This window comes from Protopterus annectens, chromosome 7.part0 (genome assembly GCF_019279795.1).
Source record: "Protopterus annectens isolate FY-2018-M chromosome 7.part0, PAN1.0, whole genome shotgun sequence".
Classification (NCBI taxonomy): domain Eukaryota; kingdom Metazoa; phylum Chordata; order Ceratodontiformes; family Protopteridae; genus Protopterus; species Protopterus annectens.
The window spans coordinates 1,711,469,104-1,711,494,237 of record NC_056739.1 but is presented as its reverse complement, the minus strand read 5'-3'; the positions used below and the strand labels follow the sequence as shown (position 1 = coordinate 1,711,494,237).

Genomic DNA, 25,134 nt, shown 5'->3' with positions numbered 1-25,134 from the left:
AATATTTTGGCCAGATATTGAATCATCTTTGCATACCTTCTTTAAAATTCTTCTTTCCCATCATGGTCTTGGAGACATACCATCTCTGCTGTCATTACAATACATGCAGTAATGCAATCTGCTTTAGTTAGACTTGCAGAACGCTGACAATAATTACTAGTGACCTTAATTTCTGCTTCATTCAGTCTTGCTTCCAAGTGGGTACATATTATAGGTTCATAGGTTAGTACTAGGCTAACTGCCCTTGTGTGCCATTTTAAGCCTAGCTAATTATCCCTTGTGAGACTTAAACCCTGCACCTTGAGCTTGTAAGGTAAAAACCTTAACCATTAGGCCACCCTCCCAACCCTGTTTCTGGGGTGGCTTGCATATATGCAGAAGCAGAAGAACAGGGATTATGCTAAATAATGAAAACAGCCCCACGATTTTCCCTTCAGATAAAGCAGCAGAACATATTCTGAAGTTGCAGCAGCTGAAACCTTTCTGCACTCACATTTCCTCTTTATTGCTATCATTAATGCATAGCAGTAAACTTAACATCCTAGTTGATGTGGTGCTGCATCAGGCACTGGCCTTTTAAAGTGTTTCCTGCAAAGTTGGAGTTTACTAGGTTGTCCATCTGTCTATAAGATCTATAACTTGTATTGTGTTTACTTTTACATGTAGCCTGTGCTATCAAGCCAGTTTGAGATTGCATGCCAACATACACTGATAACATTTCACAACTTCTCAGATGCAAAACATGAAATAATGTAATACAAAACACACTCAAATTGTTTCACCTGTGTACTTGTCTTGCAGAATGTTTACTGTCTGTAATTTACATTTCACTATCCATAATCTATGGTATATCCCACGTGTTTCACATGTTTACATGCATATTGGGAGTTGCAATATCTGTAGACTAGGGTGACATATAATGTGTTCTGAATGTTTACTGCCTGTAATTTACATTTCAATATCCATAATTTATGGAATATCCCACGTGTTTCACATGTTTACATGCATATTGGGAGTTGTAATATCTGTAGACTAGGGTGAAATATAATGTATTCTGTAGCAGTTTACTCATCCACTTACTGCAATTTATTAGCAGCAGTGCGTTCCATTTGACCACTGGTCTTTTTCCTTGGTAGACCAAGATAGCAAGACTGCATCAGCAAGATTGCATATATTAATTTTAATGAAATGAGCAGACGAGCAGAAGTTGCTTATTTTTTATAAAACATGTATGAGTTACAAAATTGCAGGTGAAGAAAAAAATCAACACATAATTGCTTACAGAAACAAAGAGTAGTAACAAGAATATTTGTTTATAGATGACAAGATTACTTTGGACAAATCAGAAATATATTTAGTCACATTGAAAAGGAAAAAATTATTTGGTAGGACTACATTTGCATAGTGCATTATTGTACAGTAGGATAAATGTGGAGAAATGTATAGCAGTTTTGATAAGTAATGTATGCTGAACTAATAATAAGTGACTAAGGTGTTGCACCTAGAAGGGAATGCTGGGATTAGTCAGAGACGGAATAAAAGTATAAAAAAGACAAAGAAAACAGGTGTTACAGTGAGACAATGGAATTAGATACTGTTTGAGTTGATTGAAATGGGGGAATTCTGCATACTAAGTAATTTGGATATACTGGGAGCTGATGAGTTTTGGGATGCCTACTTTAGAGTAGTTTATGTGATGTTAGTGGAAGGATAACAAAAAGGTGGCATTTTTTAAGAAGAGTGAAGTTTGCTATCTGTCTCTAAGTGAGACGTAGGCTTGTTCTGCTTTTATATGCTACTCCCTTGAAGTCCTAAAGGACAATATTATAGACTTGCTTGTAAAGTTGCTGGCTAGTATGTTCCAGAGCTGTGTTATTGCAGCCTCACAACCTTTGTCCACTATGAAGTTTTGACTTCTGGCTTCAGACAAAGTTTGTCTAGTTAAACTGAAGTTTTTGAGAGGTGTGTAAACAGTGACTAGGCCAGACAGCTTTTTTTGGACTCTGTTGCAGGTTTAGACACTGTGTGGCTGCCTTGTCTCTTTCTATATGGTAGTCATTAAATGATGTAGGTGATAGTAATTAGTGTCTACTGTAGCCTTGTGATCGGGGTGTCCCTAATGATATACAGCAGAGATGCAGGGTACAGAATGTGCTTAAGTCTTAAGAGATAATTTTCTGTAAGCTTTTTAGAATTACTGCAGGTATACATTTTTAGGTGAGATGAACAGTGAAGGAGAATGGTAAAGTAAAAAGCTTTTCTACATGAAATTTGGAACCACTTTAAGTAGTAGATGTTTGGAGATTTGCACTTGAAGGTTGCTTGTTTTGTTAAGTAGTAATTTTTTTCTTTCCTTTTTGGCCTATGAGAAAAGCATTGTAATGATTTTGCCTTAATTCTGGATCAACCCATTTTATAATGGGTAGGTTTTGATAGAAGTAAAAATAAACTGATGTTTACTTTTGCAATGTATGTATAAGCTGCATGGATAGAACTCTGTGAAATATATGAATAAGCAGATACAGTTAAAAGTAAAACAATCCTTCATGTTGAAAAGTTGTTACTTCATTATGCTTTTGGGAAAGGTGACCTCATCCTTATACCGAAATACAGACTTCCTCTGCTTGCAGAATCCAACATTAAAAATGTCAAATAACATACTTCATTAAATAAAAATTAACATTTTGCAGCACACCGTCTAAAATGGATGAACCATTGTTATGTGTCAAGTAAGCAAAAATAACTCCATTTCAGTATAAACGCGCTTGTCTTTAAACTCTACACTCTAATTATCTTAACTTGAATCTTCTGGTCATCAAGGCTTCTCTTATATTACACCCTGGACTGACCTAGAACTATGTCCTTTATGGGATTATAGGTCTTTCTACCTTTGTTGCTTATAAAAGGGAGCTGATGCTGCATGTAACACTGTCTGCTAACTTGGAGGAGTAATAATCACAGAATATCCCCATTTCCTCTTACTTGTTCTGCTAATGCTGTTATGAAACTGAAACTCCGTCTGCTAACTTGGAAGAGTAATGTTCGATCACAGAATGTCTACATTTCCTTTTACTTATTGCTGATGCTGGATGTAACACCGTCTGCTAACTTGGAGGAGTAATGTTCGATCACAGAATGTAACCATTTCCTGTTACTCATTCTGCTGATGCTGTATGTAACACCGTCTGCTAACTTGGAGGAGTAATGTTCGATCACAGAATGTCCACATTTCCTCTTACTCATTGCTGATGCTGTATGTAACACCATCTGATAATTTGGGGGAGTAATGTTCGATCACAGAATGTCCACATTTCCTCTTACTCATTGCTGATGCTGTATGTAACACCATCTGCTAATTTGGGAGAGCAATGTTCAATCACAGAATGTCCACATTTCCTCTTACTCATTGCTGATGCTGTATGTAACACCATCTGCTAATTTGGGGGAGTAATGTTCGATCACAGAATGTCCACATTTCCTCTTACTCATTGCTGATGCTGTATGTAACACCATCTGCTAATTTGGGGGAGTAATGTTCGATCACAGAATATCCCCATTTCCTCTTACTTGTTCTGCTAATGCTGTTATGAAACTGAAACTCCGTCTGCTAACTTGGAGGGGTAATGTTCGATCACAGAATGTCCCCATTTCCTGTTACTCATTCTGCTGATGCTGTATGTAACACCATCTGCTAACTTGGAGGAGTAATGCTCGATCACAGAATGTCCCCATTTCCTGTTACTCGTTCTGCTAATGCTGTTATGAAACTGAAACTCTGTCTGCTAACTTGGAGGGGTAATGTTCGATCACAGAATGTCCCCATTTCGTGTTACTCATTCTGCTGATGCTGTATGTAACACCGTCTGCTAACTTGGAGGAGTAATGTTCGATCACAGAATGTCCACATTTCCTCTTACTCATTCTTGCCCTTTTTATTTAACCTGATCATAATAAGCCACTCTCTAATAAGTAGATGTAGTTCTTAACAGTTTATTACTGCTGGGCTCTTTCACTCAAACCTCTGTAAAAAGGCAATTTCATATTAAACTATTATTCTAGTCTAGCTCTGACTTCCTGTTCTTCATTCATTCCAGTCTTAATGTTTGCTACTGTCTGTTTGCTTGTATTAATTCACCAAAACCTTCTTCTCACATTGCTTTTAGACATGTTGATATTTATAGGCTTAACTTTACTTCTACATTAATTCATCATCTGATATTCTTGCAGTATTATTAACAAGCTTGGCTTCTGTATATTTCTTTTCACTGTCTTCTCTCATTAGGTATTCTGTTTCTTTTTTAATAAGTTGGTTTTAGATGAATATTGACCCTTGCGGCCTGGTCTTCTCAGTTATTCAAAAATAAATAGATAAGTAACCATATATATATAGTGTGTGTGTGTGTGTGTGTGTGTGTATGTGTGTGTGTGTGTGTGTGTGTGTGTGTGTGTGTGTGTGTATGTGTGTACATACTTTTTTTCCTGCAGAACAGAATTATTTTCTATGTTGTGTGTGTTTATTGATATATCTATCTATTTATATAGATATAAAATGGATATAGATAAATATATTCATAAGTATATATATATATATATATATATATATATATATATATATATATATATATATATATATATATATATATATATATATATATATATATATATATATGGGTTCATGTCAGATTATCGAATTTTCAGAAATTCAAACTTTACATGTGTTTGACTTTCCAAAATTTTGCAGCATTTGTATCAAGATTGTGTATCTTAAAGCACCCCATAATGATGATGTATTTTCTACATGGTGAATATGAGAGTATAGAGGTAATGAGATGTGTCAATTTTGATGGGGTTGCCTGGAAGGGAGAGGTATGCTAGTGCATTAGTGAATGTTTTTGTCTCTTGGTTATTTGGAGCTTTACTAAATTCCATTTGAATAGGCGTTTTTTTTTTTTTTTTTTTTTTTTTTGCTAGAAGAGTGACTTTGATGTTTTGTTTATATTGAGAAGAAGGGTCTCACTTCCTTGTCTAGACCTTAGTCTGTAGGTGCTCAGGTACTTGTAGTTTGGAAAGAGTGGACATTTAATGTACAGATGCCAGACTTAATCCAGGATTCTACAATTCTCAGGATGTCAGGTTTATGGATTGTGGGAATAAGTGTAGGTGTTCTAGTTTGCCTTTGATGCTGCCAACATTAAGAAAGCCAAACTTGTGGCAATGTTGTTTGGAGGTGGTAGCAATCTGAGGAGGGGGATCTGGATTTAATGCAACTTCTGATAAGATGGATGTTAGTAACAGCTTTAAGCAACTGAGACTTTCAGGAACTGGATGGATTGTGGTTTGTCAGATGGATTATTGAATGAAGAGGGTGAATATTTGTATGGATAAATTGAGTACAATGAAATTCAGAAGGAGTGAATTGAATTTTATGTAGTGGAAGGTGAGAAGCTAAAAGTAAAGGTGCTTGCAGTGGTGGTTTATTTTCATGATGTTTGTCACAGAGGTTCGTTTTCATGAACTTGAAATGTGGTGAATGGTTGGCTTGTTTGTTTGGGGCATATTATGATGAAGCTAATGAAAGTGTTTTTTTGTTGCTAAGAAGATTGTTGGGGGATGAAATGGTAAGGGTGAGATTTTTGGTTGGTAGTGTATGCGCGTTTCTGTGGTTGTGTATGGGTGTGTGTGTGTGTGTGTGTGTGTGTGTGTGTGTGTGTGTGTGTGTGTGTGTGTGTGTGTGTGTGTGTGTGTAGATGAATATGTGTTGGACTGAGCCTTTTCTATGCCTTTAAGTGGATTAGATGGAGTATAAAAACATAGGAGAGTTGATGAGGTATATCACTAGAGGTAGGTAACTCAGGAAATGAGTCTGGTAAGGCAGTGAATAGCATAGAGCTACTGTATTAGTAACAGTCAGTCAGTCTCTGCATGCACAGCGAGGACTGTGTTGTAACCAGGATTGTATTGCCGGTACAAAGAAAGAGACTCTAGATAAGGTCTCTCTCTCTCTCTCTTTATATATATATATATATATATATATATATATATATATATATATATATATATCTTCAGGCAAGTATTTATTCATAATCTAATTATCCAGTTAATCTAGTACAAGACTGAGAGAGAACTGGGGCTTACATTGCCACTTGATAGGCACAAATTAAAGAATCTAATCCTGGACAAAGTGCCTAAGAAGTGCAATACATACAGGTATTTAATGTATTTATTATTATTATTATTATTATTATTATTATTACTATTATTATGTAGGTAGGTTGATTGGCCTAGTGGCCCTTTTTCAGCTATGATGTGTTAAAAGAAATTAAAAAGAGAAATGATATGTTTGAATTAATGCAATATAATTTAAAACTCAGCAGTAATTTTTGTACAAACCACATCTCTATCATAGAATTCAACAAACTGCTGAAACATGGTCAAGTCCCAAGATTTAGTATAAAAATTAACTGCCTTCATTCCACTGTAAACAGAACTTTATCAAAATACAAAATAACAAATGAAAAACTCTTTTAAACTTTCCTTACTCAATCATGTGGTCTACATGAACCAATCAGAACTCAAACCTATGGACCCTCTGTATTTAATTAAAATGCTTCATGTTAAAATAAAATGAATTCAGTTGCACTCAAAAATTTTGTAGTTAAAACCATAACTAAAAGCAAAGTTAAAAACATTATTGAAACAATTAATAAACTACAATTTTGCCCTCCTTAATATAATTATTTTATTTTTGATGTCATTCAAACTGCGGGGGGTGGGGTTGTAACACTGAACAAAATTTGAGAGTACAATTCCCTGTCTACTAACTGTGCTTTCCAATTACCCCATAAACAGATTTATTCACTTTTTCTACAATAAAAAACAAAAAATTATTAAAATTCTTGCACACAGATGCATGCCTACATAGTGCATTTAAACCCCCCTTTTTTATTGCATAAATATGTTAATAAAGCCTCTCTTTTAAAACCCTTTTCATTTTTACCTATGTAAAATACCTGACAGGAAAGACACCCTGCTAAGTAAACTACTCTTGTAGGGGTCTATATTATATCACCAAAGTCCACTATGAGCGAACACCAGTTAGGTGACACCAACTGTGTGAAAATGGGAAACATCGAATGAATGAATGGAGATCACCATAGGGAATCCTTCCCTTTACTTCAATGTAGTGCGATCTTGGAGTTGGTACATTTAAGTAGCAGGGGTGTGGGGGTGCAGGGGGGCTTGCCTCCCTGCATAAAACACTTTATAAGAGTTTGCCTGTCTTAGTTTTTTTTCCCCTGTTTTGATATTCCCATTCTTTGCTCAGTTGGTGTCGCTCAAGTGGTATTCGCTGTTTGCAGACTTCAGTGATATAATATAGACCCTTCTTGTAGTACTGTAGTCAGACTTCCCATTTGGATCTAAAACTTTATGGTAATTAACAACTGAAACATTTGGGATATCCATAATAAATTTGTATATTTTGCAAAATTTACATTTTTTCAAAGCCTTATAATTGAAATCACATTTAGCAATTCTTAATATTCCCTAATTTTTTAAACCAAATTCTCCCAGACTTCCTTTTAAGTCTAAAGTGTCAAACATACCCTCCCAGTTTTTCCTAATTATGTCCTTTATTTCAATTTTTTTATTATTATAAGTTAGAACCATAGCTTTTGAATATTCCTTTGTTTTACTTCTGTTACAGTTAATACTATCAAGTTTTCTTAAAATGGGCTGAAATGTAATCCATCGATTGGCTATAATCTCCTCACTAACTGCACCCCCTCTCCAAAAACATACCCATCATAATTTTCAATTCATACAAGAATTGTTCTATATTAGAAACCAGCCTGGACTACCATACAAGTTGTTACCTAATTATATTCCTTTTCTGACACGGGTGATGTCAATGATTGCAATGAAGCAAGTTATTGGAATAGGTGTTATTTCTAGAAATACTTGATTCATAATTTAAAACTTCATTCTTACTAATAGTAACATCCAAAAAAATCCATATATTATTAATGTTGTTTAGCTTCAAATTGGAAAACTGAGGTTGTAGAGTTAATAAGAATGCAACTGACATAATTTGCTCCCCTGCCAAATGATGAAAATGTCATCCAAAAATCATGAGTATTAACTTATATGATGGCAATAAGGAAAATTTATAACAAACTTTTTCTCCTACCACCAAAGTTCTATGTTTACAAAATAGGGGCTGATGCTGACCCATCACTAAAGTTCTAATCTGTTTATAGTACCCCCTCAAAATATAAAAAGTTGTCACAAAGAACTATCTCCACATATTATGTCACAACGTTTACATCATTATTTGTCAACGTACTATCAAAACTTAAATATTTATAAAACCATTTCAAGTCTATATCTTGGGAGATAAGTGAAAACAAATATTTAACATCAATAACATCAATCAACTCTAAACATAGTGTCACTGGTGAACTCAGAGCTAGCTGCCTCACTCAAGAAATTCCAAGAGTCCTTTAAAATACATTTTTATCATTTCATATGTAATCAACCATTTTAGCCATAGGTTCTATTTTTGATCTCCCTGCTGTCTCTATTGACATCAAAGAGGAATCCATCAAGGATTTATGGATTTTAGGTATTCTGAAAATGTGATATCAAAGAATTTTTACCATCTGATAATTCTATAAATTACTTGTAAAAGTCTGTCAAATGTTGATTTCATCTAACAAACTATTAATTCATGCATAAGTGATATTTTCCTCATTTTTGATGCTTCAGTAAAAAAAACAAATCTTCATTATTCAAATATTCTAACTTCTTTTGAATATACATATTATTGTCCATAAGCACCATGGCCAGGACCCCTCTTCTTTGTCTGGTTTTATTACCTTCAAAAATTTATCATTTACCAAGTATTTTTTCCAATGGTAAATTTATAATATGAAGGACTCATTTTCATATTTAATTTTATTATTAAATCATTTTCACATAGTTTTTTAGATAATAAAAAGGGGTGGAGCTAAAGGGGGTTGAATGAAACTAATTTACCACTACTAGATTCAACAAGTTTTGTAAATTAAGTTTCCTCATAAACAATTTGAAATATGAGGTGCAAACAAAGATGAAACCCTTTTTAAAGCTGTCTATACACTGATGAAGTGTTCAAATCCATCCATCCATCCACAATCCCTTTTTTCCCTATTTTTGTATATGGGGTTGTGGTGCCACTTCAACAGCAACAATCATCTAGAGCCAAGGTTTCATTACTGATGGCTAGCCCAGTTGTAATAGCTCACTTCAAACCAAATTTGATTCTCAGCTGAGGAGTGCCTTCTGTGCAGAGTCTGCACATCCTCCCTGTGTATACATGGGTTTCCTCTGGGTGTTCCAGTTTCCTACCACATTCCAGAGATATGCAGGAGGTAGATTGGACATTCTAAATTTGCCACAGGTGTGTGTTTGTGTGTGTGTGTGTGTGTGTGTGTGTGTGTGTGTGTGTGTGTGTGTGTGTGTGTGTGTGTGTGCGTGTGCAAGTGTCTGGTGTTCAAATAAGTGTAATTAAACAATTTTAAACTCCCAAAAGCAAATATTATACCTGGATCATCCACTGTCATTTCTACTTGCAATGGTGACTGTAATTGTAATTTCTGTTGCTGGTCTTTCCATTTTAAAACGTAAATAAGAATTTGAAAAATCTTTCCTTTCTACAAATATTAGATGAAAATTTTTGAGTCAAAACATTCTTAGTAAGCAAATCATCCAAGTAATTAATCATATCTTCAGACCCATAGTGTGTAAAATGCAAAAATGATGTAGTATCTTCCAGGAACTTTAAAATTCTTTCATCAGTTGTACATATCTATCACATCACGCAAAAATATTATTCCGAAAATCTTTAATATACCCAGCAAATTGTTTTAATGAATTAAAAACAAAATTGGCTTCTCAAAAACAATGGAACCAGATTCATGCAAATGAGGTCACAAGCAGCACACACAAGAAAACCATTAACCTGGTGGCAATATTCACTTTCAAAAGTTACAAAATTACAATGCAGTATGCAATATATAGCTTATTAAATAATGTTAGTCACCCTGTTAGATGCAATTGCATATAAACTTTTAATTGACCTGGTACACTTCAGCATATTCATGTCATTATGCATAGATATGCTCCTAAGTTTATTGTGCATTATTTATGGGACTGTCAGCAAGATTTTAATGCTGATGTGACTATTAGGTAGATTTCAGTCTCTCTGTCATCCCTACCATGCTGAATGACAATCTGCCATGCAATCACAACACTGTCGTTGTCACACTGGACAAGCCAGATGACAAGTTGAAATCCTAGCAAATCTCCAGGAATGGGCAGACCAAAAACTGTTGCTCCTCTAGTGTCAGAGACACTAATGAAAAATGGGTTGTCCAGAACACAGTCACAATGCCATCCTCTACAGCATGGTGATGGACATCAGCAGTGGCTTCTCAAGGGTAACTAATATTTTGAAACTTTAGTACAGAAAAAATGATGATTAACTGGCTCTGGGAAGCCATCTATTTTAAAGCTGTAGTCTGTAGGTATACAAGGTGTAAGTTGTATAAATTAAAATAATGACTGTTCCTCTACCTGATAGTGTATCCAGTAACTCCTCTATGCTTGGCTCAGGATTATTCCTCAGTAATGCATACATGGACATCACCATACCCGGAGTGCAGAATCCACATTGCGAGCCATGGGCTTTAGCAATGCGCTCCTGAGGAAAGCAACACAGAATAGAATTTAAAAAAATGTTGAGTATCACATAATACCATATATTTATTCACACTTCATTAACTAGTTAGCTGAATCTAGTTACAGACAAGACTCAGACAGACAAGGTCCATAAATGTATAGAAAAATCTGCACCACAGAGTATGACACAGTCAGTTCAACCAATAACTATAAAAAGTTACATCTACATGTATTAAGTAACTCATGGCACATTGATCATCTATTCACATTTTAATTCTAAGCAGTAAAATGTATACGTAGACTTTAGACAGTCAGTGAAACTAAACTATAGTTTGCAACTGTAAGTCTTAAATACTTGTTAAAAAACTATTTGTAAATGCAGAAATATATATATATATGAGAAAGACTTCAAAACAGAAAATGATTTTATTAATCAAGATTTTGGAGTGAATTCCTTCTTGAAGTTGCAGTCCATTCAAAAAACAACTTTCTTAGATATAATCCAATAACCAGTAACATCTCATTCAAAATTAATGCATTATCATTATAATTCACATATTTAAAGTAAACATTTTAAGTTTAAGGTCACATTTAATATTAATATTAATATATGAGTTATTTCATTAATTCTATTACATTTCATGCATTTGCATCACATCTGAATTGCCAATTTAAGTCAGTTTAAGTCATTCAATAGAAAAAAAGTACTACCCACTCCACCCCTGAAAACTCTCCAGTTCATTCAAGGGAAAATATTCTGCATGATGCCTTTCTTTCTTATTTTCCTAATTTATGCCATATATTAATTCATTATAGCATGAACACATACTCTGTAAATAATCCTTCCTATGCATCCTGTAATAATGTTATCTAATATGCTCTTCTGAAATATTTCTAATTGTCTATACTGAGTACAGGGAACATATGCTACAATATCTTTTAGATGACAAGTATTCAAGAATAAAATTTTACCAATTTACTAACATCAACATTTTTTAAAATATAATTTCCTGCATAGAACATGTATTTTCTTATAGATAGATCTATCTAAAAACAAAGTTTATATACAAAATCAACATAAAATGGACCTTGAAACTTTCCCAAGTCTCAGGATGGACAGTGCTTGTGTGACTATATATAAATGGTGAACAATGAATGTGTGCTAAACTCTTTCAATGTAGGAACACAAATTTTGTAGACTGAAAATGAGAAATGTTTCATTGCTGATTTTTCTGCTGCTATAGAATACATACTCAGAGTAAGTTCCCACTGCTAGAAGACACATTCACAGTGGGCTGCAACTACAAAGAAAACAAATGCACACAGACACAAACACATACACATTCACATACAGTGAGCTCCTGGTGCACAAAACCCACAGCAAGGTCCAGGGAACACTCACTCATGGTGAGCTCCAACTACAGAGAATGCACACCCTTAGACGGATCTCACTGCTAAGAATACATCTAGAGTGAGATCCTATTGCTTCAAAAATAACACACTCACATGTAGCTCCCAGTGCAAAGAACAGACAAGTAGAGTTAGCTCCTATTACTGAAATCACACACTAACAGTGGGATCCCACTTCAGAGAAAGCATACTCACACTGGGATATCACTACAATACAGAGAAAGCACACTTACAATGGAATCTCACTACACTACAGAGGAAGCACACTTACAATGGAATCTCGCTACACTACAGAGAAAGCACACTTACAATGGAATCTCACTACACTACAGAGAAAGCACACTTACAATGGAATCTCACTACACTACAGAGGAAGCACACTTACAATGGAATCTCGCTGCAGAGTGAGATCCTACTGCTAAGCTTCCACTACAAACAATATCACATCACAGTGCATTCCCATTGCTGAGAACACACACTCACAGGTAGCTTGCAATCGTAAGAACACTCACTCACAGGTAGCTTGCAATCGTAAGAACACTCACTCACAGGTAGCTCATAATCATGAGAACACACAGTCACAGCTAACTCACAATCATGACAACACACACTCACAGACAGCTCACAGTCATGAGAACACACACTCCCTGGTTGTTCACAATCATGAGAACACACGCACACTAGCTAAAAGTTTATTGAGTTGTTTACCATAAAACATGCCCTGTATAATCCATATGCTTGTCATCAGTTCATTAAGTACCTTCTGCAGCTGTGGCTGACTAAGTCATAACTTCATGGTTCTAAAGAATGTTAAATGCAGTGAGATATGATTCATCTAATTACCAAGGATACTTTATCTCTGTATTTTAATGTTCTGATAGATTGAATACTTAACTGAGCAGCAGGTATGTGTGATTTTTTTTATTCCCAGACTGGGAAACTATGCAAATCTTGTTTACCAAGCAATAAACCTTTATTTGCTAAGCAAGGATTTGAAGTGAAGATCTAGCCCAGTAGGTACCCGCGGTAGTGGTGCTGCGGTAGCGTTATCGCCTTACAGCAAGACGTTGTCCCGTTCGATTCTCAGCTAGAGCATCTTCTGTATGGAGGCATGTGGGAATGGGTGTGCCTTCATTGAAGGTTGTGCATCAGGGCTGGTAACTCGGCATGTAAAAATCCACTACCAAACATTAGAGGACCAACGTTCCGCTGTGGCGACCCCTAACTGGGACAAGCCGAAAGACACAACATCTAGCCCAGTAGGTCTGGTTTCTTTCTATAACTCTTTTGATCATGTTTGGGATCAGTAAAATTTTACTTGCCAAGCAAGGATTTATTTTAAGTATTTTAACTGGAGACCTAGAGTAGTAGTTTGGCTTCTTTCTATAGCTCTTTGATCATGTTTGTGAATGAACTTTGGCACTAGGGTGCTAGCAGAAGATGAAGTAAATGAATACCTGGGGGATATGTTTTACTCATGCACAGGAGGGACCAAAAGGATGAGGATGTAAAACTGGTCTTCTGAAGAACATATGAAATAAGACAATTATCAGCATTACTACTCCATACAGTGGTCATGTATGTCCAGCTACAAAAATCATAAAAGGTCAGGCCTTGTAAACTAAGAGACATGTGGTTTCCTGAACAGCTGCTGTGCTGTGATCAGGAATGTCACTAAAACCACATAGAACAATATCACATTCTATGTACAGATCATCAGCTAGGCCTCATTCCCTACCTGAAAGAGAAGAAGAAGATGGAAACCCCTTTTCATGGAAGTGCAGACTTCGACAGTACCAGAAGAAACCCACAATGAAAATTAATTGTGGTAAATGTAACAAAACTGAGTGCTATGATGACAATTTAGCCTAGAAAGTAAGAAGTGACAGAAAGGAAATGCTCCCTTAAAGCAGACAGAGACATCTAGAGATGCCAGGATGGGTTAATGTATTGAACATTAGCAGCTGTGGGTGGCTCAGTGTGCAATCAGAATGTTTTAGGGGACATCAATCCCCACACCACTTGCAGAAATCTGCTATTCAAGCATAATCAAACCTGATACAAACAATGCACTTTGATGTTAGAATCCTAACAATGGACCATTTGCATGCTGGACAAATATTTAAAACATTTTTTTTCATTTTCTGTCATATCAATATAAAGAGCTTTGCAGTAGCAAGCTATTGCTTTTTTCCTCATTGATAAAAAGCACTAATGCATATAATGAATAATTATGAAAGAACCTAAAACAGGGTTTGACAGCAGATAAGGACTATATCATGCACCTATTTATCTAAGATCGCCCCTTCTTAGAAAATGCAAATACTAAATCCATCAGATTATTTTGTACATTTCACCTGGTGTTTGTGCATGTACTCTTGAATTTCCTTCCTGTTTTGACTGCATGATTTCAAGTGCATAAGCCACAGTGCTGCAGCTGTAGCATTGTCGCCTCACAGCAAGAGGTTCTCCCATTCGATTCTCGGCTGGAGCACCATTTGTGTGGAGTCCGCATGTCCTCCCCGCGGTCGAGTGGTGTTTGAAAGACATACGTGAATGGACGCGCCTTCGTTGAAGGTTGGGCATTGAGCTGGCACCTCGGCACCATAAAAATGAACTGACAATCATTAGTGGACCGGAGTTCCGCTGTGGCAACCCCTAACTGGGAAAAGCCAAAAGAAAAACAACAACAACAAATGACTACTGTCATTGCCCTTATCTTAACTGCATCTGTCCTGTCCTTGTCCTTAGAAGGGTGAAGTCTCCAGAGCAGCACAAAATATTGCATGCAGCTTTATAAATGAAATCAGCATTATAAAGTCATGTATGTACTGCTACAAGTCATGCTCTTAGCAAATGACATATGAGGAAATTGTTTGCATTTCAGCTGGTTGTTTTAGTGAAGTGTGTAAACTAACCTTACCTTGTTTCCACTGTGCAATGTGAATGTAAGTTATTTTGTTATGTTCCATAAATTTACTTCCATGTACACCATGCATATTTATGTATGCACTTGTTTATTTATTTTGGTGGTTTGGGTGACTGAATTGTTGATATGTAATTTGCATAACATTTGGATTCCAACTTAGTAAACATTTCAAACAGTTAATTTAGAGAACAATTGGCCAGTTCTTACCTGAACAGGATGGATTCTAGTTTTTGTACTTCCTACTCCTTCAACGGTAGTAACAGCCATGCCATGCAGCATGCAGATGGGAAGCAGGCAGGCTGTAGCAGAGAAATGTCTGAACTATGGGTAAAGGATAACAGAGAAAAAACTGTAGACTGTAATCAAGTGATTTAAACTACTTACAACACAGCAATAAAATTGAACATGGACACTTTGTACTGAGTGCAATAAAAGTACCATTTTATACATTTTACTTATTTATTTATTGATTGACTGATTTATATACTAATCAGGTAGGTGGACTGATGAAGAAACCCATTTCTGCAATGACCTGAGCTCATACAGAGCCTAGTCATCCAAACAAGCAGTAATGCAGAGATGTATATACAGCATATTTGTACACACTTACTGCTAATAGATATTGTAAAGTACAGACACTTGTGTATTTCTGTTGTGCAACAATATGGTAGATACATAAGAATACACAACAGCCATATTTATACAAAATGGAAAATATATGTGATAAACCGAGATGCTGCCAGCCCAGCTAGCTGGAATTTTGTAAATAATTTTATGTCACTTAAAAATATTAATATGATTTATATAGAAATGTGACACTGCCAGCCCAGCTGGATACAATTTTGTAAATAAGTCTATATCATTTGTGAATAGTAGTATGATTTGTATGCTTGCCTTAAAAATGTAAGAAAACTATATGTTCTGTACTGAGCTTCAAGATTGTACCACAGTGCACCCTGCTGGAAAAGAGTAGACGTGTATAAACAATATGCCAATGCAAATGTATGGTTTCATAGTAAAGGCTGGAATATACAGAGTTAACTTGCAAAACTCTAAGAAAATAAGCTGATAAGTAAAGAGTTTTACGATGTGTTATAAAATTAGTTTATCCTAGCTAAGAAACAGGATGTCTAGGCTAGGGGCTTCTTTCTATTGTCTGGAAACAGAGGTAATTACAGGTTTCCAAGGTAATTGTTTTATGACTTTTCACTTTCAGGCAAACTTCTAAGAGAGAATTGTCAACTTCTGAGAGATAAGTATTTTTAACAGAGGCATGTTAAAAATTTAAGTTCCTGCTAGGCTGGGAAACTTAGGCAGATGTGACAAGAATTATGTAATCTGAGATGATGTGATGATGTAATGCGTGTTATTAAGAACTATCTCAGAGAGACAGTCAGAGCATTTTGTATCTTGTTCTGAACCTGTAAACATCCTCTCACCAGCACTTCTTGCCTTGCTCAGTAAGTAAGTTATTTAGAACTTAATTTCTCTTAGAGGTAGATAGGAATATATCAAGAGCAGTCTAGATGTTTTCTGCATTTATGTGAGACTGCCCTGATCTGTTATTTTAAAGTATTTTCTGTGACTGTGAACTCTATTCTCACTATGTGAGTTAATGATTATTGTCTTGTGCTTTTATTTATTATTAAATATTTTTAAACCTTTTTAATTGTGGCTGATTTTGCATAGAGATATTTAAGCTTTCAGAGTACTTGCATATTTATTTGGTGATACTGTACAGGCCACTCTAGAATAGCCATCAAGTCTTAGTCACATTACCATTTGGATAATAGTAACATTGCACAGTAGAATTGGACACCCTTTGGTAAGGCCCTTTATAGCAGCTAAGAGTGGTTGGTGGCAGATGGTACTACCCTATAGTCTCGACAGAAGGGGGCATACTGGAGAACCTGTGCCAGCCTTCCCCAGGAGTGTCTGTGTGTTTGTATATAAATCAAATCTCAAAGTGTGTGTGTGTGTCAGCTACTTTGATAGGGACACGAAGCACTGGTTGGACAGAGAGGGTGCTGGTGGTTTTGGCTTGACCACTCAGCTGAGGTCATAAACCTATAGCTGTGTCTGTGAGAGTGTTATTGGGGATCTGGAGAGAGAGGGAGAAGCCATCCCCAGACTGACTGTGATGTCTGTGTGCTCTTAAAAGAAATTGTACTTTATTGTGTGTGTACTGTTCATCCTCCCAATGTGCACATCCCTCACTGGTGTTAGTGATGAAGATTGAAACTCCTTGATTACTGGGCCATGGCAAGGTCATCACAACATACAGTAGAGAAAAAACATATTTGTAGCATACAATTTGTTAAGATTGCAGCTGTGTGCAACTAAGTTTTGCAATATTAATGTAGAGATATAAATGTTTGCATCTATATATATTCTAATTTCCAAATCAAATGATTACAAGAAAATTACATGTATGCAAGTAACTAATTTCTAAATGAGAAAGTTTGGAGATCTTTTCATATATGGAAGCAGGATTCCTGGAATCTCACATTCATTCTGTGTAGTTTATACTTTTTAGTAAGACATTTGTAAATTGACTACACAAGATCTGAGAGGGGGACCTTATAGTTTATTTCTAGAGAAAATGGAATTATTTTGGCAAATAAAGCTTAATGCATACATTTATCCAGGCCTGAATGAAAGATGTTCTATTATGTGTTTACTGAAATTGAGGAGTTTAGCAAGATGATCAGATGTGATTAAAAATCAAAGCATCTGGTGGGTTTTTTGTGTAGTCATGTTTTCTTTGATTTGTTATTTATATTTATTTTTATGGTTTTCAATATTTATTTTTATGGCTTTCAATATTTATTATGTATTATTTTTCATTTTCTGCATGTAGATGGTTTTTAATTTATTTAACATTTAGGTATTTATTTATATATTAATGCATTCATTCATGCATTTCTACGTTAATACAAATTTAATGTTTAAAATGTTGTAATACCATTATGAATAAGCATTTCATACCTGGATGTTAAAAGGTGGGGGAATTTAGTTTTTATAGTTTTTCTGGCATATTTTAGTGGGTTTTTGGCATGCTAAATACTAATTTTTCAAAATTTTTAATTTATTTACATGTTCTTTAATTGATATTATGAGAGAATATGTTTTAAGAGTAGTTTTTAGAGAATATGAATTTATTTGTGATATAAGTATTTGAGGTATTCAGCTCTAAGAAAACAACAATTATCGTGAGATAATTTTTGGCTGAAATATTATATAGGCTTTGATATGTAATACCTCTTGTAATTCTGAAGAAGTCCCAAAATTAAGTAGGACGAAAAACGTGTTTTTATTTTTGCGTTTAAAATAAACCGGCAGTTTTTTTGCATTCGTATTTGTCATTGGCGATTTTCAGCAGTCTTCTGGAATTTGTTTCCATGAAGTAGGCACTATTTTGTTAAAAGCTGTTTCTCCTACATCCAGACCAAAGGAGGGGATGTCTTACTAATAAGAATGAGCCAATGTTGCTTCCTAGGAAGTATTCCTAATCCGTAGTCTGTTAGGGAAATGTGGGCAGTATCATAGGTTTAGTATTTTGTAGAACACTGCAAAAGGTATGATGGCTCTGCTATTCACTGACAACCACTGGAAGTTGTGATGAACATCTTTAAAGAACAAGGCCCCACAAACCTTTCTTTCTTTAAACATCTTCTATTGTTTCAGCTGAAATACCCTTCTAAGAAAGTGACATAATACTACAAAGCACACATTTTGTAATAAAAACGCATCCACAATGACTCAAAATGAAACACAAATCAGGCTGCTAAATTCCTGAATAAAACATTAGGATATCATAGAAAAATAATGAGTTAATAAATTTCAGAACACCAATAGTACTATAATCTAAAACAAGTATCTTTGTAGGCCAAACCATTTAGCATTGTCGCCTCACAGTAAGACGCTGTCAGGTTCAATTCCCAGCTACAGCGTCTTCTGCATGGAGACATGTGTGAATGGGCGTACCTTCATTGAAGGTTGTGCATCAGGCCTGGCAAGCCGGTACGTAAAAATCAACTGCCAATCATTAGCGGACCGGAGTTCCGCTGTGGCGACCCCTAACCGGGAAAAGCCAAAAGACACAAACAAACATCAATTCTTTCACTGTTTGTGTAATGCCAGCTTTAATATTATGAAAAAAACGAAAACTGGAACCAGTCGACTGTATAACAAATATCACCAAAAGCTGTCCCAAAAGCACTGAAATGAGCACCAGCACGAATCCACTCCAAAATAAAATAAAACAAGTTTATTCACTTAATCAGTTGAGTGCTTTCATCATACAAAAGACTTCATCAGAACAATGATTCTTGATTCCTACTCACTTATAAATACAAAAAACAGTCACCTGACTCAAACCATTTAAACATTAAAGTGCTAGTGCTACAATTTCATTACCTTCCTTTAAATTACATACCTTCTCATTAACTGTCAATCTATCTACATATTAACATATTCCACTATTTAACTATTTAAAAACAATACATAAAATAGACTTATTGTGTATAACCCTGTGTAGTCCTTAAAAACCTGTACATTAACATTTGTGCTAAAGAAAATAACCATACTCCAGGGTCCTCAATATGTCATTTGGAAAATGCAGTGAAAATAAAATAAAAAATGCAAACAATGGAATTAAACCCTAATAAGATTTTTTGATCACAAATAATTAGTGTACATCAGGGAAATCTACCCTAACCCTTGTAATTGTTCTACCTTATATTATCTAATATGGGTTTGATGGATATGTGCTCGTTTATTCCAGGGTACACTGATGCATTGAGTTTGATTTGCCACCTAACTTCTTTATCACTAACCACCTTTTTGATGTCCCCTCCCCTCACATTACACTTTATCAGTTCTAAAATACCAAATTTGAAGTTAGTACATTCCTTGTTCTCATTCAGATGTTTCCACAAAGCATTGTTGTCATCATGCTTCTTTATACTATACTGATGGTCATAAATTCTATTACATAGACATCTGATGGTCTTTCCTACATAAAAGCAGGGACATTGAGAACAGGTGGCCAAATATTCTAAATTCTTAGATTTACAGTTCCCTTTTTGAAACTTAATCCTTGTCTGATTATAATTTAGCAGCACAATGTCCTGCGTCTCCGTAATATACTGACATTGTGAGCACGTACCACACCGGGTGGTACCAGAGCCTCCAAACCTATCCTTATTCCTATTGGATTTCCTCTCAAAAAGGTATTTCATATTAAACCCATTTTTGTGCACAAAAAGTGGCTCTTTCCCCACAATGTTGATAATCCTTCTGTCTGCTTTTAAAACATTCCAATTCCGCTGGATGATACGCTTGATATCTCCACTAAATAAGTCATGTTGCAACACACATGCCTTACCAAACTTATTAATAGCTGTGTCATCCTTTGACATTCTCTTATCTTGTTGGTTTCTTATACCGTTCACACCTCCCAACAGGGGTTTATATTTTATTCCCCATTGACTCCTGATGTAATCCCTGACATCCATAATCATACCTGGGGGGTACCCCCTTTCCACAAAATACTGCCCTATTTTGCTGAGTTCGCTATCTAAATCATTCACGTCTGATGTCATCCGTGCAGCACGGATACATTGTCCTTTGACAATGTTCCTTTTCTGGGCCCAAGGGTGGTTACTGGAAAAATGCAAATAGGAATTGCTGAACGTGTTTTTCCTATATATATATTGGACTTAAATTGCCCATTATGCAAAGTGATTAGCACATCTAAATAAGAAATAGTACCCTTATCCTTATTGATGGTAAATTTGAAATGCTCACTACAGGAGTTTAAATATATAAAAAACTTTTCTAATTCCTGTTGGTTTCCCTTCCAAACCAAAAAATATCGTCTAAAAAACGAAAATAACATGAAATATACCTAAACCAATGGGTTTGAAAAATAAACTCCTTTTCCCAGTTAAATACCACCATATTTGCAAATATGGGGGCACAGGCTGCCCCCATAGCAACGCCCTTGGACTGTTTGTAATACTCCCCTTCGTAAAAAATATAGTTATGAGCCAACACCATCTCCATGAATTCCACAACAAGTAGTGTCTTGTCCCATGCCAGTAATCCTAAATCAATAATACTTTCTTGGAACCTGTTCAGCCCCTCCTCTAACGGAATGTTGGAAAATAGATCAATTACATCTATTGTAACTAACCATTCTGCCCCTTCAGCTAATCCAGGCTGCAACCTTTCTAAAAAATCCCAAGAATCTACTACTAGATGTGGTATCTCCTTGAGAAGAGGTTTTAACCATTTATCAATAACCTTCCCAAATGGGAACGTTTTAGAGTGACTCCCCAAAATAATAGGCCTAAAAGGGGGGTCTTTATAGTCCTTATGGACTTTGGGTATACCAACGATGGTCCCTATAATAGGTTTTTCAACCTTCAAAAATCTATAAAGGTCAAGATCTATTCTGCCTTCTAAAAGTAGATCTTCCAAAAATAGGTCCACCTTATGGTATCCAATGTTGACTTCGTTCACAGATGAAACTACATATTTCCCAGAACCTAATAATATATTGTTCATTTTGTTGCTATAGTCCTGAGATGGATATATAACCACCCCTCCCCCCTTATCCGGTTTCATGATCCTAATATTGGGGTCCTCCTGAATTTCCTTCAGAGCTCTTTGTTCCTCCCTTGTTAGATTTTGTCTAATGTTGAACCTATTGAGTTTACTATATTGGTAAATATACCCAATTACAAGTTTCTCAAAGGTGTCTAGTAAATGATTCAAAGGGGGGGTATAGGAACTTTTGATTTTAAATTCCTTCGTCTCTTTAAGCTGCGAGCCTTCAAATTTAACTCCAAGGTTTAATTTCCTTATATATTTCTTCACATCCACTATACAATCAACTACATTAAATTTAATGAAGGGTATGAACTTCATCCCCTTTGAAAAAAGGGTGAAATGTTCTTTCCTAATACCCCTACCAGTGTAGTTGTGAATGTGAAAGTTGTCATATGTACTTGTAACTTCATTGACCCTTACAATATCACTGTCCTTTTCCTTACTTCCAACATGAGAAAAATGATGTTCTATCTCGTAGCCCTTCCCCTCAAGGGGTCTCCTCCTCCTTTGTGGTGACTCCTTGGATTTTCCTCCCATACTACATCTCCCTCTAAAAAATCACAATACATTTGCTCATTGCGATTAATATAAGGAGTTGCTCTATAATTCCTGCCTTCCCTAGGTCGTGGGTTGTCATTACGGTTGTGCCTCCCCACATTAGTGGCTCTATAATGGGTGGAATTCTTATATTGGAAACCAGTGTTTTTCTTCTTCTCCCACACATATGCCACTCCCTTTTGATATTGTTCTAAATCCCTCTGCAATTTATTACATTTCCGTTCAAATTGTTTAGTCACCACACCCGAGACCCAATTAAATTGTGCCTCATACAACATTTCACACTCCCCAAAGTATAAGTCACTTACAATACTGTTGTTCAACTCGTCTAATTCAGTTAACAAAGTGCATATACGATTGTCATTACATTCAATAATGAATTTCATGAAAGAGAAGCCAAACCCATCAAACAGTTTAGTACACTCCCTTTTGCATCCTTCATCTAAAACAATACCCATAGGTACCTTAAAAAAACCTTAATCCCATGGGAACCACACCTTTGTCCAAACAGTTTTTCAAATAGTTATTATCCAGTTGTAGGGTTTTCAATACCTTAAGTTTGTTACCAAACAATATGATCACATCCTTAAGAGTTGGCATGTCATTTGCGTCGGTAACAGTTCGTGTTTCCCTTTTCCCCCTGTTATTATCAAAATCAAACCATCCGTCCAAAAAAGTGTTGTAATTAAGGCGTCCCTTCACACTACCACAATTGAGTGTAATGGGTTGCTTCACAGTACCTGCTTGTTTGTCATAAGCTGAAAAGGCGTAGGTTTTTTTCGGAACTGTTCGTTTTGGACGGGCCCCCGAGATGTTATAGTCTACCTCCGATCCTGTCTTGCTTCCACTCACGCCATTTCTCGACCGTTGTATATCCACCGAATTCGTTCTATGAGAGGCTGGCCTTTCCACAACATCTCCGCTACCATGAACGCTCTGCAAATCCTCGTTACAGCCCATCTTTTGCGCACCACATGTTGACGTCACCCTGATTACATTCTCGACCTTAGGATTAGGTTGTGTCATCATGTCAATCAACCTAGTAAGCTCTCCCCGCATGATCGCCATCTCCGACTGCAGTCCCCTGATTTCATCTCGTCTAGGGGAAAATATGGAAGGTAACTCATCTAGCGAGTCCATACTCGCACACCCAACCAAGAAAAAAACGAAAACTGGAACCAGTCGACTGTATAACAAATATCACCAAAAGCTGTCCCAAAAGCACTGAAATGAGCACCAGCACGAATCCACTCCAAAATAAAATAAAACAAGTTTATTCACTTAATCAGTTGAGCGCTTTCATCATACAAAAGACTTCATCAGAACAATGATTCTTGATTCCTACTCACTTATAAATACAAAAAACAGTCACCTGACTCAAACCATTTAAACATTAAAGTGCTAGTGCTACAATTTCATTACCTTCCTTTAAATTACATACCTTCTCATTAACTGTCAATCTATCTACATATTAACATATTCCACTATTTAACTATTTAAAAGCAATACATAAAATAGACTTATTGTGTATAACCCTGTGTAGTCCTTAAAAACCTGTACATTAACATTTGTGCTAAAGAAAATAACCATACTCCAGGGTCCTCAATATGTCATTTGGAAAATGCAGTGAAAATAAAATAAAAAATGCAAACAATGGAATTAAACCCTAATAAGATTTTTTGATCACAAATAATTAGTGTACATCAGGGAAATCTACCCTAACCCTTGTAATTGTTCTACCTTATATTATCTAATATGGGTTTGATGGATATGTGCTCGTTTATTCCAGGGTACACTGATGCATTGAGTTTGATTTGCCACCTAACTTCTTTATCACTAACCACTTTTTTGATGTCCCCTCCCCTCACATTACACTTTATCAGTTCTAAAATACCAAATTTGAAGTTAGTACATTCCTTGTTCTCATTCAGATGTTTCCACAAAGCATTGTTGTCATCATGCTTCTTTATACTATACTGATGGTCATAAATTCTATTATGTAGACATCTGATGGTCTTTCCTACATAAAAGCAGGGACATTGAGAACAGGTGGCCATGTGTAGCACTAGCACTTTAATGTTTAAATGGTTTGAGTCAGGTGACTGTTTTTTGTATTTATAAGTGAGTAGGAATCAAGAATCATTGTTCTGATGAAGTCTTTTGTATGATGAAAGCGCTCAACTGATTAAGTGACTAAACTTGTTTTATTTTATTTTGGAGTGGATTCATGCTGGTGCTCATTTCAGTGCTTTTGGGACAGCTTTTAGCTTTAATATTATAATATTATGAATAATGATACAGATTTAAATGCTCTGCCAAGGAACATTTAAAACTTTTTTTAATATCTCTGCAATGTTCTTTCAGTTTTTCTAAAATGTATTTTATTGCAATGACACTGTATTACATATACCACATTTGTAGTAATACAAAAAGAAATATTATAAAATCCAATGCTGTGATGTTTAGTTCCACATTCTGCTTTCTGTTTCATTATACCAGTCAATCTATAACTGTAGACTGACTTGTTATCTGCAGCCACTAAGGCTCTTCTTATAGCTCTAATTGAACATTTGAAGTGGCTTATTCTTAATTAACCGCTTGAGGTTGTTTAGGAGAATTTGATGTTGGGTATGGGTTCCCTGTTTCTAGTTCATGGATCCCTTCATTTATGTTGTCCCTTTTGATTTACCATGTCATTTTGCTCTACATATGCAGATTTAGCTGCTCATATGCCAATGCTTGTGTAGCTGGCGTCATGTTTGTGGTTCTTGTCAGGAGTCTGTCATCCAGATGCATATTCTTCCAGACGTACGATATCACAAAATAGGATTCACGCTTTAATCATAGTGGCAGCCTTGATTTTTAGTGACTTTGCCTCGCATTCTTTTAGTAAGTGGACT

At 35.7% G+C, this 25,134-nt stretch overlaps 1 protein-coding gene across 1 annotated transcript in view; it reads right to left on the bottom strand.

The window, feature by feature from the left end:
• The window catches only part of LOC122807194 (aldehyde oxidase 1-like), a 784,671-nt gene that overhangs the window by 627,187 nt on the left and 132,350 nt on the right, over positions 1–25,134 (bottom strand). Inside the window, exons 4-5 of the mRNA XM_044078244.1 lie at positions 15,266–15,374; positions 10,615–10,741 (exon numbers count right to left, since the gene is read on the bottom strand). Coding sequence (XP_043934179.1) covers positions 10,615–10,741; positions 15,266–15,374 — 236 coding nt within the window. The remainder of the gene's footprint in view (positions 1–10,614; positions 10,742–15,265; positions 15,375–25,134) is intronic.